The 15,070-nt window shown below is 47.4% G+C and overlaps 1 protein-coding gene across 3 annotated transcripts in view; it reads right to left on the bottom strand.

The window, feature by feature from the left end:
- The window catches only part of LETM1 (leucine zipper and EF-hand containing transmembrane protein 1), a 29,119-nt gene extending 22,567 nt beyond the window's left edge, over nucleotides 1–6,552 (bottom strand). For all 3 annotated transcript variants that reach the window (XM_053387746.1, XM_053387748.1, XM_053387747.1), the window contains exons 1-3: nucleotides 6,376–6,552; nucleotides 2,817–2,874; nucleotides 345–801 (exon numbers count right to left, since the gene is read on the bottom strand). In XM_053387746.1, coding sequence (XP_053243721.1) covers nucleotides 345–801; nucleotides 2,817–2,874; nucleotides 6,376–6,454 — 594 coding nt within the window. In that variant the 5' untranslated portion in view covers nucleotides 6,455–6,552. The remainder of the gene's footprint in view (nucleotides 1–344; nucleotides 802–2,816; nucleotides 2,875–6,375) is intronic.
- Nucleotides 6,553–15,070: the final 8,518 nt, after the last annotated feature.

Genomic DNA, 15,070 nt, shown 5'->3' with positions numbered 1-15,070 from the left:
CATGCGCAGACGCTCAAAATGACGTAACATGCATGCGCGGAAGTGGCGAATCGCAACCCACGCAGAGACGGGTTGCGTTCGCATCCAGAGGTACCACTGTCTTTTAATATTTTGTTGGAAGCCGCCAAGAGTGGCTGGAGAAACCCAGCCAGATGGGCAGGGTATAAATATTAATATTATTATTAATTATTTCAACCAGTGATATTCAAGGTGATGTGCATTTACTGGCAAAAATGTTTCAATAATATATTGCTAATGTCACTCTGTATAAACAATAAAACTGTTAACTCAGCTTTTAAGACATCTAAAATTGAACCACCAAAACAATACAATGGATTCAGTACCTGTCTCCGTTCTCGGCGGGATAAAGTGCTGCCATGAAGAATTCTCCAGAGCATCCTTGCAGCAATTTTTGTATCAATCCACAACAATCGAAAGCCATGATAGTAGTGCTTCAGTTCATCAACAATTCTCTGTCCTATAGATTTTTTAACTATGCTTTCTTCTACTGTTGGGCTATAAATTGGGCCCCCTTCTTCCAGTTTCTTATTTTTATCCTTGAGAGACTTAAGCGACTTTTCTACCACGGAGTCATCATAACGGGGTTGTGAAGAATGCCACTGTCGTACTGGAAGATAGCATGGCCCCAAAACACCTCCATTAGCAGTGGGTGACCACAGGTCAAACGATCTCAAAGCTGTAAAGTGCCTTTGTCCTGATCCTTCAGTCCGATTGTAATCCCCTTTTGCAAAGCAAACGTAAACAGGAGAGGCACTAGTGCAATATTTAAAATGAACAGTCCTGTTAAAAAAGAAGTGAGTGTTTATATTTACATGGCACATAGTACTTCACAATTCTTTGCATTTACCTTTACCCTATGAGTATACAAGACTAAGATAGTGACATGAAGGACCGTCCCAAAAGATTTGTATGACTGGAGATATAAACCCAACACTCTTTCCACTACACCTTAAAGGCCCTCTGACAAAATCTATTCTGCTAAAAGACTTGCACACCAGATCACAACTATCAAGTTCTTGTTTCATGCTTGACAAGTTTACAGCTTCGTTTAGCAAAGTGTGTTATATTAGGATTTACTCCAAACCTACAGAAAAGTTTGAAGCAAGATGAAATGCCTTTTTCTTAGAATTCAGCAGCTAGAATTCTCTCTCTCCAGAGACTATTACTTACACCTGTGAATGGGAACCTCTGCTCCATTCTTGGCCTACCAAGGGGCTCAATTGGGCCCATGAGGCCACTTTCCCCAAACTATACCCGACCTGTCATCAGCTGGTATCACTGGTCTTGGCAACTTAAAAGGAAAGCACAGGGAAATTCCTACCCTATGAAGGGGGAGGTACTGGTGACCACACATTAATAGGCTTGTTTAAAAAGGCCAGAAAGTTTGAGGACCAATTCAATATATCCAGTTCAGTTTAAGCACTTATTTTCTATACAGGCAAACCCCCATTTCATGTGCATTCCACTCGTGTTCAACTGCATTTATGCATGCTGCCACAAAATAACTGATTTGAACCAAGATATGCTGCCAAAAGGGACGCGGGTGGCGCTGTGGGTTAAACCACAGAGCCTAGGACTTGCCGATCAGAAGGTCGGCGGTTCGAATCCCTGCAACAGGGTGAGCTCCCGTTGCTCGGTCCCTGCTCCTGCCAACCTAGCAGTTCAAAAGCACGTCAATGTGCAAGTAGATAAATAGGTACTGCTCCGGCAGGAAGGTAAACGGCATTTCCGTGCGCTGCTCTGGTTCGCCAGAAGCGGCTTAGTCCTGCTGGCCACATGACCCGGAAGCTGTACACCGGCTCCCTCGGCCAATAAAGATGAGCACCGCAACCCCAGAGTCGGTCACAACTGGACCTAATGGTCAGGGGTCCCTTTACCTTTATGCTGCCAAAATGGCACGAAAAGAGTAGAAGAGATGGAGAGCAGGGGAAAACAGCTTGCATGGCCGCTCCAAGAGTCTTGCCACCCTCACTCACTCAGGATCTGAGAGTCCCTCCGCCCTCCATTGCCCTCTCCTCTGCCGCCCCACAAGCAGGCAGCGACATTATTTCTTGGGGGTGGGGGAGAAACTAGAAGAAGAAGAAGAGTTTGGATTTGATATCCCGCCTTTCACTCCCTTTAAGGAGTCTCAAAGCGGCTAACATTCTCCTTTCCCTTCCTCCCCCACAACAAACACTCTGTGAGGTGAGTGGGGCTGAGAGACTTCAAAGAAGTGTGACTGGCCCAAGGTCACCCAGCAGCTGCATGTGGAGGAGCGGAGACGCGAACCCGGTTCCCCAGATTACGAGTCTACCGCTCTTAACCACTACACCACACTGGCTCTCTAGATAAACTAGATAAGAAACCATGTCCAGCAACTTCTAAGACTAACAGGGAGAACGTCGAAAGGCCTTGCAGTGATGCTGGGCTACAGGAGCCACCTACCCCCAATTCAACTTTCCAGTCACCAGAGGCAGGCAGGGTGCACGAGAAGAACAGCACATTGCTGCCCAGGGAAGGTGGGTGGAATCTGCTGAGAGAGCCGCTTCCCAGCCTCTCTCAACACCGCTCTCACCAGTTTACGTGATTTCATGTATACAAGTGGAGTCTGGGAACATAACCCTTGTGTAAGTAGGGGGACGCCTGTAATCATTTCTATTGTGGATGTCTGCATGATTAATTTGTTTCCTCATACGTTATGAGGAAAACAAACTAATCTCTAACTTTTTGAACTATTGGGGAAACTCGGTTACTTTGGATTATTTATGATCAGCATCCCATTGAGGGAAAGTGATCTTCTGAATATGTTTACTTACGTATGATTTATTAGCCTCAGGGATGCACAGCTAAAACAAGCACGGTTTTCCAAATGACCTAGAAGTAAAAAATAAAATAAAAAAGAGTCTGTAAACCAGTAGATTGCTTGACCACTTGTAGCAGCACCAACATCAAAATAGCTTTGTTCAATACTACTACACCACTGCAAACAGAAACATTAATATGTTGTATGCTCAGGACAGGTTACAAGAAGCCTTCAGGAGACTGGGTGATGAGTAAAGAAAGCAGATTATTCAAATAAAACTATATCGTAAATCTCAAAGCCCAACAATAACAGCAAATGATTCAGTTTGCTTTCATTTAATTTTTAACTTGTACACTCTCTTTCCTATAACCATTTTCAACAGAACTAAAAACAAGTTGTCAAAATTCAAGAATTCATTTCACATACAAGATTATAAACTAGAATCAACAAACAGAACAAAATCATCCCATCAATTGCAAAATGTTAAAAAAGCTGCACTGTAATGCCTCTCACTCTCCAAAACATTATACAATTTATTTTTCTAGAAGCTATACTTTATGTTGTTCAAATATTAATTTTAAAATTATATATGTGAACAATTATTTAAATACCTGTGGTTAGGCAACTGTATGTATTGTCTTTATATGTAGTTTTAATATATGAATGATACACACTTGTACTGAGATGTGCTCTGCTTTATTTATATTTAAAAATGGATTTTTAATTATTATTTATTTTGCAATTTGTTTTTTAATGTCAGTCTACAGTTACACCTTGCAATACTTAAGGCATAGTCATTAGTGGATAACAGACCATTCTTAGAAGCACTTAAGGCTACTTAAGAAGCACATAGCAGATAAGATTAGCAATGAGATTCTAAGGGGATTTTAGAAAGAAAACAAGTGATTATCTTATTAAAGCTGAAAAAACACACAATAAAACTAATAAGAAAAATATGCAGACCACAACAAAATGTAATCAAACGAAGCCAGTGTATGGCATACAACTGTTAGTATAAGGAAAAGGCAGGAGACAGAAATGCTTCTAAATTAGATCTGGGGATTAGTCACACTAGGAATACTCTGCAACTGCACATGTGCCATGTTTCACCTGAGATTTGGCACCTCACACAAAGCCTAGAGTAAACAGAAAGGCACGAGAGTGTCTGAAGTTTTCTACTGTTCAAAATAAATACGTTTGTAGCCTTCATTGTTGCAGATAAAGTCTTTAAAGTCTTCAAAAGGATATCGTGTTGAAGTGATAATGTTTCTGTATCATGAATGACTAAATGCATAGCCTAGACACTTTTCGACCTAATTATCACCAGACACTAAGTCACATCACAAAGACTAGTTCTATAGGTCTCAGACATCAATGACACCACCAAGTATGTACATTCAGAAGTCTGTTCCCAGTAATCTTGGAGATATATTTTATACACCCATCAGTTTAATGGTCCCCAGATCAAAGTTCACTGAACACTTCACCTGAAGGAGTCATTGAATCATATTTTCAAAGGTTTCATAAAGAAGCTGCACTTAGAACAGTGAATAGAAGATTAACTAGTGCCATGCCAGTTCACCAGCTCCATCTTGCACCCTCCAGATGCAATCATTAGGCTGGGGTCCTCTATTCTGATGGCTTCATAATGAAATTAGTCTTTAAGCTTCTGAATAATGACTACAGCCCAAGGTGTGTACCTCCTTAAAGAGAACATGCTTCCTATGAGACTCACGACTTACCTAGACTAGCAGCTGCTAGCATGGGGACTGGGAATGAAACAGCGAAACTGCAATTGACTGGTGCTCAAATTCAGAGTGTCAATAACCTTCATAACGTTAAGCCTAGAAGAATTCCTAGGCTTTGCTTCATGCTATTATTTTACTTATTTGATCCCTACATGGCTATTTTTGGATACCACAGCAATCTGGATTGTACTAGAACACCAGACTCAATATTAACACCAGGGTGCATCACCATTCCTTCTCACCTGCATAAAGGCACAACAGAAAGCAAACTACCCCACAAGCAAAGACCTGTATAATATGCAATATACCAATAACCACCAATCACATCAAGAGATATTAATATTGCAATATTGCACAATTATGCATTGCACCTAAAGCCATCTTAATGCAGAGTCAGGTCATAAACCTCTATTGCCCAGTTCCAGGTAGTGGCAGAGTGATTAGTGGCAGACTAGGACCTGCGAGAGACCAGGGCTCAAATCCCCCCACTCAGCCATGAAGCTCTCTAGGTAAACTTCGGGGCCAGTCGCTGCCTCTCAACCTAACTCTACTTCACAGGGTGGTGGTGAGGAAGGAAGGAGGTGAATAATAATTATAATAGTAATTATTATTACTTATACTCCGCCCATCTGGCTTGGTTTCCCCAACCACTCAAGGCGGCTTCCAACAGAGGACTAAAAACAGATTAAAACTTCAAACATTAACAACTTCTCTAAACAGGGCTGCCTTCAGATGTCTTTTAAAGATAGGGTCGCTGCTTATTTCCTTCACATCTGAAGGGAGGGCGTTCCACAGGGCGGGCGCCACTACCGTGAAGGCCCTCTGCCTGGTTTCCTGTAACCTCACTTCTTGCAGTGAGGGAACCACCAGAAGGCCCTCGGCAATGGATCTCAGTGTCCGGGCAGAACGATGGGGGTGGAGACGCTCCTTCAGGTGTACAGAGCTGAGGCCGTTTAGGGATTTAAAAGTCAGCACCAACACTTTGAATTGTGCTCGGAAACGTACTGGGAGCCAATGCAGGTCTTTAAGGACCGGTGTAATATGGTCTCAGCAGCCACTCCGTCACCAGTCTGGCTGCCGCATTCTGGATTAGTTGTAGTTTCTGGGTCACCTTCAAAGGTGGCCCCACATAGAGTACATTGCAGTAGTCCAAGCAGGAGATAACTAGAGCGTGCACCACTCTTGTGAGCCAGTCTGCAGGCAGAACCACCCAACTCCACCTCCAGCTCTTTGGAGAAAAGGGTGGGATATAAAGGCAGTGCAAGGCAATCAGCCACACTCTGGCAGCAGCTCTCTGGAGACACAAGAGATCAGAGTTCAAATCACGCTCAGGCATGAAAGCTCGCTGGGGTGACCTTGGCAGCCTGTCACTGCCTGTCAACTCAACTCTCCCTCCTCACAGGGTTGTTCTTGTAGCGGGGATTAAATGAGTAAGAGGGAGCAAACCACAGAAGCTCCTCGGAGAACGGTGGGCTATAAATCCAAGAAGTAAGTAAACAAATAAACAGACACGCTGTGACAGCAGCCTTTCCAAACTATGGGTCCCTGGTGGTTGCTGGACTACGACTCCCATGATTCCTAGCTACCACGGCCGGCGGTGGGGGACGATGGGAGTTGTAGTTCCTCAACATCCGGAACGGTTACCGGCGCCGGAGGCTCAGGGCCTTCTCGAAGCCACGCTGAGGGGGGCTCTAAGGCTGACTTGTTGCAGCCGCTAACCCTCACGGAGCCCCCCACAATACCCCAGGCCCGCCCCACCGGCGCCAGGCCCGGCTGTCCCCACCGCTTTCCTTCTCCCGCTCCCCGGTCCGACGCCGCCCTCACCGGCCTCGGGCTCCCAGCGCAGGCGCCTGGGGACGGAGCAGGCGCCCCGGCCGCAGCGCGCCAGCAGCACGAACGCCATCTCTCCACCCGCAGGACGAGGCTGCCGGTCCGGCCTAGAGAGCCGCGTCCGCTCGCTCGCCTCGCCGGGCCACTTTTCTCCTCAGGAGCCGCCCGCGCGGGGTGCATGCTGGGAGAAGGAGTCTTCCGAGGGAGGGGAGACGCGGCGCACGCCGGGAAGCCGAGCCCGGCGGCTCGAAGCGATTCCCGCGGAATCCCGTTGGACGGCCGAGTGGCCAATCGGAGTCGCCGGCTCCTGATATGCTGAGCCCGAGGCCGCGCCTGGAGCCTCCGGGGCGGCTCCGGGCGCCATTTTTGTTTTTTTACCTCATCCCTTGAGGGGAAGCGGCGGCTTCCTCACGGGGAGCGGGAAAATAGAGAGGCGGCTGCAATGGGATGCCTCTCCCCGCCTAAACTTAAGGGCGGCAGGAAACTCCTGGGGGTGTCATTGTTTTGTTTGTTACTGCGTTATGTTAGGATTACTGTATTATTATTACATTTCTGGCCTCCTTTTTCTCCGTGTAGCTCATGTGTTTCTTTTTTCCAATTTTTTTTATTGCTTTTCACAACATTATAAACAAACACAGGACAAACAAACATAAATCACAGCCTTATTGAAAATTACACTTATTAACATTGTTAGGTGACTTCCTCGTTTCTCCTTGGTTGAATTTCCTTGCATATCCTTTTAACGGTTTTCCAAATCACAGTTCTTATAAAATTAAACATTAACATCCTTAGATCTTCACATTGTGAAATTAAACATATTACTTCATCCCTTAACATAAATAAAATCCTCAGCCAATTAAGTATCTGCAAGCTGTTTTCAGTTACAGTAATTTGACTTAATATATTTAACTAAGTAATCATTAAATTTTAATCTACTCTTCCTGATACTCCTCCTCCTGGTTGCGGAGTCTTCTGGTTAGGTCGGCTAGCTGCGAAAAATCCATCGTCTTCATCTGCCATTCTGTCGTTGGTAATTCTTGGGTGTAGCCCATGTTTAGCTTCACAACAATGACCTTGTGATACAGGCTAGGCCGAGAGAGGCAATGGACGTTACGCCATGTCACACTCAGCGAACTTCAAGGGAACATTTGAACCCAGGGCTCTCCTAGGTCCGATTCCAGCACTCTGACCTCTACACCCAGTGCTATTTTTCTAGAAAAAAGAGGCGCCTCTTATAATGGGAATGGCGCACACCTGAGAGGTGCCAAAGCTGAGTTTCAGTTAGTTCTGGCTGGGGGGAAAAGCCCTACATTGAACTACAACTGGCCTAGGACAAAAAAACATGTGGCACTTGCCAGGATGACAAGGAACCATAAGTAAGCAATCCTGGGGTTTCGTTAGTTGGCCCCCTACAAATCCACCTAGCAGTAAACCTCATCCAGTTCAGAGCATCTACTTAAATAAAGTAAATTAATCAAGCTGGGCAAACCATAGAACTGTAGAGTTGGAAGGGACCCAGAGAGACAACTAGCCCAAACCCCACCCCCATGCAGAAATCATCTAAAGCACGGGTGTCAAACACAAGGCCCGCGGGCCGAATCCGGCCCGCCAGACCTCGTCATGTGGCCCGTGTAGCGCCGGCCGTTCTACACAGGAAACCTCCACTTTACATGCATTCAGGAAACCTCCACTTGTTTTTATATTGAGCGCATGCCATCCTGTGATGTGACAGATACAACCGGCCCTTTGAGGGTGACCAAACTGCTGATGTGGCCCCCCGATGAATTTGAGTTTGACACCCCTGATCTAAAGCATCCATGACAAAGGGCCATCCAACCTCTGCTTAAAAACCTCCCAAGGAAGGAGTCCACCATCTCCCATGGGAGTTCGTTCCACTGTCAAACAGCTCTTGCTGTCGGTTATTCCTGATGTTTAGTTGGAATCTCATTTCTTGTAGCTTGAAGCCATTAATTTGAGTCCTACCCTCGAGCAGGGGAAAACAAGCTTTTATCTTTATAAATTTTAAATGGCTGTCATTTCTCCTCTCAACCTCCTCTTTTCCAGGCTAAAGATACCCAATTCCCTCAACCTTCCCTCACAAGGCTTGGTTTCCATCCCCTGATCGTCCTGGTTGCCCTCATTTGCACACATTTCAGCTTGTCAACACCCTTCTTATTGTGGCTTCCAGAACAGTACTCCAGGTGTGGTTTGACCAAGGCAGAATAGAGTAGACCTATGACTTACCAGGATCTGGACATTACTGTTGATGCAGTCTAGAATAGCACACTTGTTGGCTCATGTTCAGCTAGAAGCTTACATTCATCCTCACTGAAATTCATTTTGATCGTTTTGGCCCAGTTCTCCAATCTGTTAAGTTGATACTGAATCCCGGTGCTGTCTTCTGTGGCATTAACTACCCCTCCCAGTTTGGTGTCAGTCAACCAGCTACAAATCCACCTAACAGTTATTTTGTCTGGCCCACATTTGACCAGCTTCTCTGTGAGAATATCATGGGGGACTTTGTCCAGAGGGTTACTGGAATCAAGATACACTACATCCAAGGCCCATCTGTGTCTCCATTTTGCAGACATGCTGTTGGCTAGCAGGGAACAAAGAGGCATATTCAGAATTAATTCCTGGATGTCAAGATCCAGGTTTGGTGTAAGTACTCTTTGGTGAGAACCCCAGCAGAGATTTAAAATCACAAAATATCCAGCAAAGTAAAGCACAGAAACATAGCCTGTTAGACCTTTAATGTATGCCCTTACGAGTTTCTTCAAGAGTTCCCTTCTTCCCCGGTATAGAAAAAGACTACACACTTGTTAGTCTTTCATTTACTGTACAGTGGTACCTCGGGTTACATACGCTTCAGGTTACAGACTCTGCTAACCCAGAAATAGTGCTTCAGGTTAAGAACTTTGTGTCAGGAGGAGAACAGAAATTGTGCTCTGGTGGCGTGGCTAAAGTGGTGCTTCAGGTTAAGAACAGTTTCAGGTTAAGAACAGACCTCCGGAACGAATTAAGTACTTAACCCGAGGTACCACTGTACTTACTAACTCTTCAAAGGTCATATTCATGTGCTTTTCCGCACAGTATTCAAAAAAAGTTGCACAGGCAATAAAATACAACTTAGTTACAGCAGTGAACGTTCCTAAATTACTGGTATAGGAACACAATAATGGCTTGAAAGAGCTATCAGATCTGAGCTGCAGCAACCAGCTCAGACTGTCTTCACATATTAAGCTTTTCTAGTAGACTGAAAGGACGCGGGTGGCGCTGTGGGTAAAAGCCTCAGTGCCTAGGGCTTGCCGATCGAAAGGTCGGCGGTTCGAATCCCCGCGGCGGGGTGCGCTCCCGTTGCTCAGTCCCAGCGCCTGCCAACCTAGCAGTTCGAAAGCACCCCCGGGTGCAAGTAGATAAATAGGGACCGCTTACTAGCGGGAAGGTAAACGGCGTTTCCGTGTGCGGCTCTGGCTCGCCAGAGCAGCGATGTCACACTGGCCACGTGACCCGGAAGTGTCTCCGGACAGCGCTGGCCCCCGGCCTCTTGAGATGGGCGCACAACCCTAGAGTCTGTCAAGACTGGCTCATACGGGCAGGGGTACCTTTACCTTTACCTTAGTAGACTGAAGTGATAAATGGCCTTCATTATCTTTCTCTCAAGTTGCAGGGCAGTGACCTACCTAAGTCTGGTAGTATAGTTTCCCCAAGGCATTAACTCCTTCATGCATTAATTAAACTTAAGCATGTTGGTTATATGAGGCCATGCAACAAATGGAGGCTGGATGTGTTGTGGGCAGGGCCAGGATAAAATATATATATATACATATAGCAGAATGAATCCTCCTTTGGAAGTCAGTGCAGGAAAGGCTAGTACAGAGTAAATTAATATATTATACAGTAGGCAAAGCAGAGCCTTCAGCATTGTACAATGGGTGATAACTCTGGCAGTAATTCTTGGTGTGAAGAAAAGGGTGTTAGGAATTCACAAAGGTGTCCCTGTTTTCATTAATATAATGGGTATGCTTAGCCTGGAAAAGAGGATGATAGCCATCTTCAAATATCTAAAGAGCTGGAAGATGTAACAGAGCGTGTAGGTTAATAAATCATAAAAGTTCAACGTTGACGTTAACTGTTTAATAGCAAAAACACAATCTTTACAGACTTGGCTGAGTTTCAGGCCTAAATGAGCACAGCAGCTTATTCCATGTAGGCTGCATGTACAGTGGTACCTCGGCTTAAGTACTTAATTAGTTCCGGAGGTCCGTTCTTAACCTGAAACTGTTCTTAACCTGAAGCACCACTTTAGCTAATGGGGCCTCCTGCTGCCGCCAGAGCCCGATTTCTGTTCTTATCCTGAAGCAAAGTTCTTAACCTGAAGCACTATTTCTGGGCTAGCGGAGTGTGTAACCTGAAGCGTATGTAACCTGAAGTGTATGTAACCCGAGGTACCACTGTACTCCATGAAACCAGTTGCCCAGATTAAAGGCCCCACTTCATAGTAGCTGTATATGTCTCCTCTCCAGGGCTTTCCCCAAGCAATCAGAGACTGTTGTCTGTGTGCAGCCTGTCTTTGCTCTGCCCATTTCATGCCTCTCCTGGTTCTGGGAGTCAGGGGGAGGGAAGCTTGTTGCAGCAGGAGATGGAGACACCCCTGACTGTTCACCAGCCAGACTCACCTCTGCCTCTTGACCTCCCTCCTGCCATTCACCTGCTTCAGCCTCCGATTCAGGACTTCTCCCTTCTCTCTCGACTTTCCTGGCTCACCAAGCCCTGTTACCTCTGCAGCTTTCAATAACCTCTTCCAAGTCTTCTCCCTCTTTTCCTTCTGACTACTCATTTTTGTCCCACCATCGCTTCCCGGGCAGAACCATAGCTATTGGGGGTGGGGAGGTGAAATATACTCTGAGTCGAGAGTGGATTTCATGCTCTTTATTCAGCTCATGGCGGTGAGGAGGAATGGAAGTTCCCCCACAATATCTGCTTTATATACATTATTTATGCAATGGGCTGCACATGACTGGCTAATTCCGGGATTCTCCTGTAGGCCAATCAGGTTGTTGATTCACTTCCACCTCGAGCTGGATTGGGTGGCTCCTGCGGACCATGTTGAGTTTCTGTTAATTGGTTCTCATGGGAAACTTACAGATTCTGGCTTCACACAATTAACTCAAGGCAGTGTCAATTTGGCAGAAAGCCAAGGTCTGCTTGACCTAGAAACTACTTACTCTGATTGGTTAACGACCAGCACTCAACTCTGTTATCTAGGGATTGCTAGCACAGTGTGATGTTTGAGGTGTGTTAGGAGTTAGGAGTAGGAGTGCTGTGTATGGTTAAGAGAGAGAGAAAGAAAGGATTTATTTTGCTTTGTTTTGTATGCAGAAACTCTGCTGGTTTTATTTTTCCTTTTAATAAATCCTGTAAATAGTTATTCTGAGTCTAGCTGACTAGTCATTTCCACCTCAACTAGCTTCTTCGCTGTGCAGGAAAACTCTGCTACGTTTGGGCTAAAGCCATTAGAGCTATGCCTGACACTTCAAAGTTCCATGAGACCAATCATACTGCTGCATTGTTCTAGGACCAATCAGACTGCTGCATTCTGAATCCTATGGTTCTAGGACCAATCAGACTGCTGCATTCTGAATCCTATTGTTCTAGGACCAATCAGACTGCTGCATTTTGGATCCTATTGTTCTAGGACCAATCAGACTGCTGCATTTTGGATCCTATTCAACTCAGTACATAACAGGAGGCTTTCTGGGATTTTTGCCCCAGGTGAAGCCTGCAAAGGGGCACCATTGAGGCTCCCAGCCTGTGTGCGGTGCCAACCTGGGTCTTTGACCAGGTGAAATAAAACCTAGTTTTGCCCCTGCCCTGGGCTCTGAGCCTTCTTCCCATGGCGTTCCTTGCACCATTCCTAAGCATCCATTACAGAAGATGGAGCAAGCTTGTTTTCTCCTTTCTCCTTTCAATGGATTCAAGTTACAAGAAAGGAATTTCCTCCTAAACATCAGGAAGAACTTTGGTCAGTAAGAGCTGTTGAACAGTGGAACTGACTCCCTCTGGAGCTGATAAACTGGACTCTCCTTCCTTGAAAGTTTTAAAGCAGAGATTGGATGGCCATCTGTCATGGATGCTTTAGCTGAGACTCCTGCGTTGCAGAGGGTTGGACTAGAAGACCCTGAAGGTTCCTTCCAACTCTAGGCTTGCACCATTAATCAAGCAACTCCTTTTTGGCTGCTTATAATGAATGCTATCTTAATACTATTTTTTATAAGGATGCTGTTGTTGTTATTTAAATTTGTTTCTCTTGCCTGACGCAACCCAAAGCAACTTGCAACCAACCAACGAATCCACCCCACATAGATGCATTAAAACCAAGGGGGGTAATAAATACGTTAAAAACCTCCCAGCCGTTTTTATGTTCTTGTTAATACCGTTTTAATGCTGCGAAAGGCTCTGGAACGTTATGAAAGGGCTCCATATAAAACGGATTTTGTTATGGTTTCTTATGTTACAGTACCTATCTGTCTATTTATATCTATAACATTATAATTCAAAAGGGATTTTGCTACTGTTTTCTGGACTAAGAGCCTTATGGGTGTGTACGGATATATAAAGCCAGGCAAGTATTTAAGGGTTCCGGATCGCGAGCTGTGGGCAGGTCAGCGCGCGATTCCCCTCCCTCCCTCGCTCGCTCGCTCGCTCGCGTCCTGCCTCCGAATCGGGTCCACCTCCCTCCCCTCCCTCCCTCCCACCCGAGGGCGCCGCGTGCGCGCCCCTCCCCTCCGGCTCGCGCGGCTGGTTTGAATGAACCGCTTCGGGAGTTGCGGCGCGAAGGCGGCGCCGGCCAATCAGAGCGGCGCATTTTTCGCGCTGGTTTTGGGCTGCGGGGTGGGGGGGCGGCGGCGGCGGCGGTGAGGCGCAGGAGGCGGAGACCAAAGGGGACGCTCGCTCGCCTCGGTCGGTCTGTCGGCGGCCCGTTGGCTCTCTCGCTTGCTCGGGGGAGGAGGGGGCGGCCGGGGAAGAAGGAGCCCACCGCCCGGGAAGGGAAGACGAGGCGGCCGAGAGAGAGAAAGAGCGAGGCCCCCGCCTCAGCGCGCCTCAGCAGCAGCAGCAGCAGCAGGTCAGTGGCGGGAGGGCGGCCGGCCTCCCCTCAGGGGTTGCGGGGCGGGGGCGCGCCTGCCGTTCTTTCCCGCGCGCCCGTCTCCCGGGGGGGGGTCTCCGGGTCCCGCCTGCCGAGGCCCGGAGCCGCTTTTCCCCCTCAGGCGCCTCCTCTCCTTCCCGGCCTCGGGGGGTTCCGGCGCCCCCTCGCACCCCCCACCCCAGAAAGACGCCCCCCGGGGCCGGCCGCTTCCCCGCGACCGCGCCGGGGTCGGGGCGCCTTCCTGCTCCGCCTCTGCGGGAGACGTAACTCGGGAAGAAAGGGTCAGAAGTGGCACCGGGGCCCGGAGTTGGGAGGGTCTCGGGGGCCGGGGCGCGCTGGGAGGCTTTTCTCCTCCCTCGGCTTCGGGACCCGGTCGTGGGGTCGCCCGCTCGAGGGCTTCCCTTGGCCGGAGGCAGCAGCTGCCGCCGCCGCCGCCGCTTCTTGCCTGGGCTGCGGGAGGGAGGGGGCGAGGATGCAACTCCGGGAACGTATGGGCAGGGAAGGAAGCCATGTTTGATTCATTCCCCACCAAGGGAGCGCTGTGCGGTTGGGGATGCGGTGCGCTCGGCTTATAGGAAAGGGATGCAATCAGCCCTCCTAGGGCGCGCTCCCTCCTCGGCTTAAGCCTGGCTGTGAAGGGGGGCGATTGGCCTGGGAAGACCTTTTCTCCTGACCACCCACCAACCAAACCCCGCCCGCCCGCCCGCACATCGCCAGCTTGGCCCGATGTCCTTCTGGCAAGAAGGAAAAGCCTCGGTCGCAGCTCCACTGGGGAAATGGGATTGCAAAGGATGCCTCCGGGGCTGCTTCACAACGCAGCAGATGCTGGGGTTTTTTTCCCCCCCAGAGGGGAAGGGGCCACACCGTCTTGCATCTCCTAGGACTGAAACGTTTTAGATTTATTTTTTGCTAGGGAATTAAAAGCCAATAATAGCTCGCTCTTTTATTTCGCGTTGCCACGTGCATGGGTTTCTGCATTCCTAGGGATGCGCAAGCCAGTCTGGGGCAATTGATCAGAGAGACCGACTTCCTAGGGTTTTGAAACCTAGGGCTTTTGGGTCACCTAATTAAAAGGCATGGAAGTGGGGAAATAGACTCTATTGAAGGTATCAGAGGTGCACACTTGCTGAATCTTTGTAATACTAAATTGCTTTAATGTACAGTGCATTAATAGATTGGTTCTTCTTGAAATACAGCATTTGCTGTGCAGCTGTTAGATGGTATTCAGTAAACAGTAAACTTATGAGCTGACCTGAGGATTGCCCATAAAGTGCATCGTGCCCCATGAGTTCACAATGAAAACACGACAAAGGAGGGGTGTGTAATTGCTAAAATGTGATGGGAATGGAAATCAAAAGGACTTTTAAAACTAGAGCATATAGCTAACATCTGTCTGCTTTAAAAGTGTGACATTCTTTATACAGTTCTTTTGTAGAGCATATTAAACTGGTCTGTTTAACAAAAATGTGAAATATTAGAACTCAGGTGTTGTTTTGCTTACAAAGGCTTGGATTTGATTCCTTCATTGGTACTTGGCAATTG

The sequence above is a fragment of the Podarcis raffonei genome, chromosome 5 (assembly GCF_027172205.1).
Source record: "Podarcis raffonei isolate rPodRaf1 chromosome 5, rPodRaf1.pri, whole genome shotgun sequence".
NCBI lineage: Eukaryota > Metazoa > Chordata > Lepidosauria > Squamata > Lacertidae > Podarcis > Podarcis raffonei.
The sequence above is the reverse complement of the archived record's forward strand: the minus strand, read 5'-3'. Positions and strand labels throughout refer to the sequence as shown.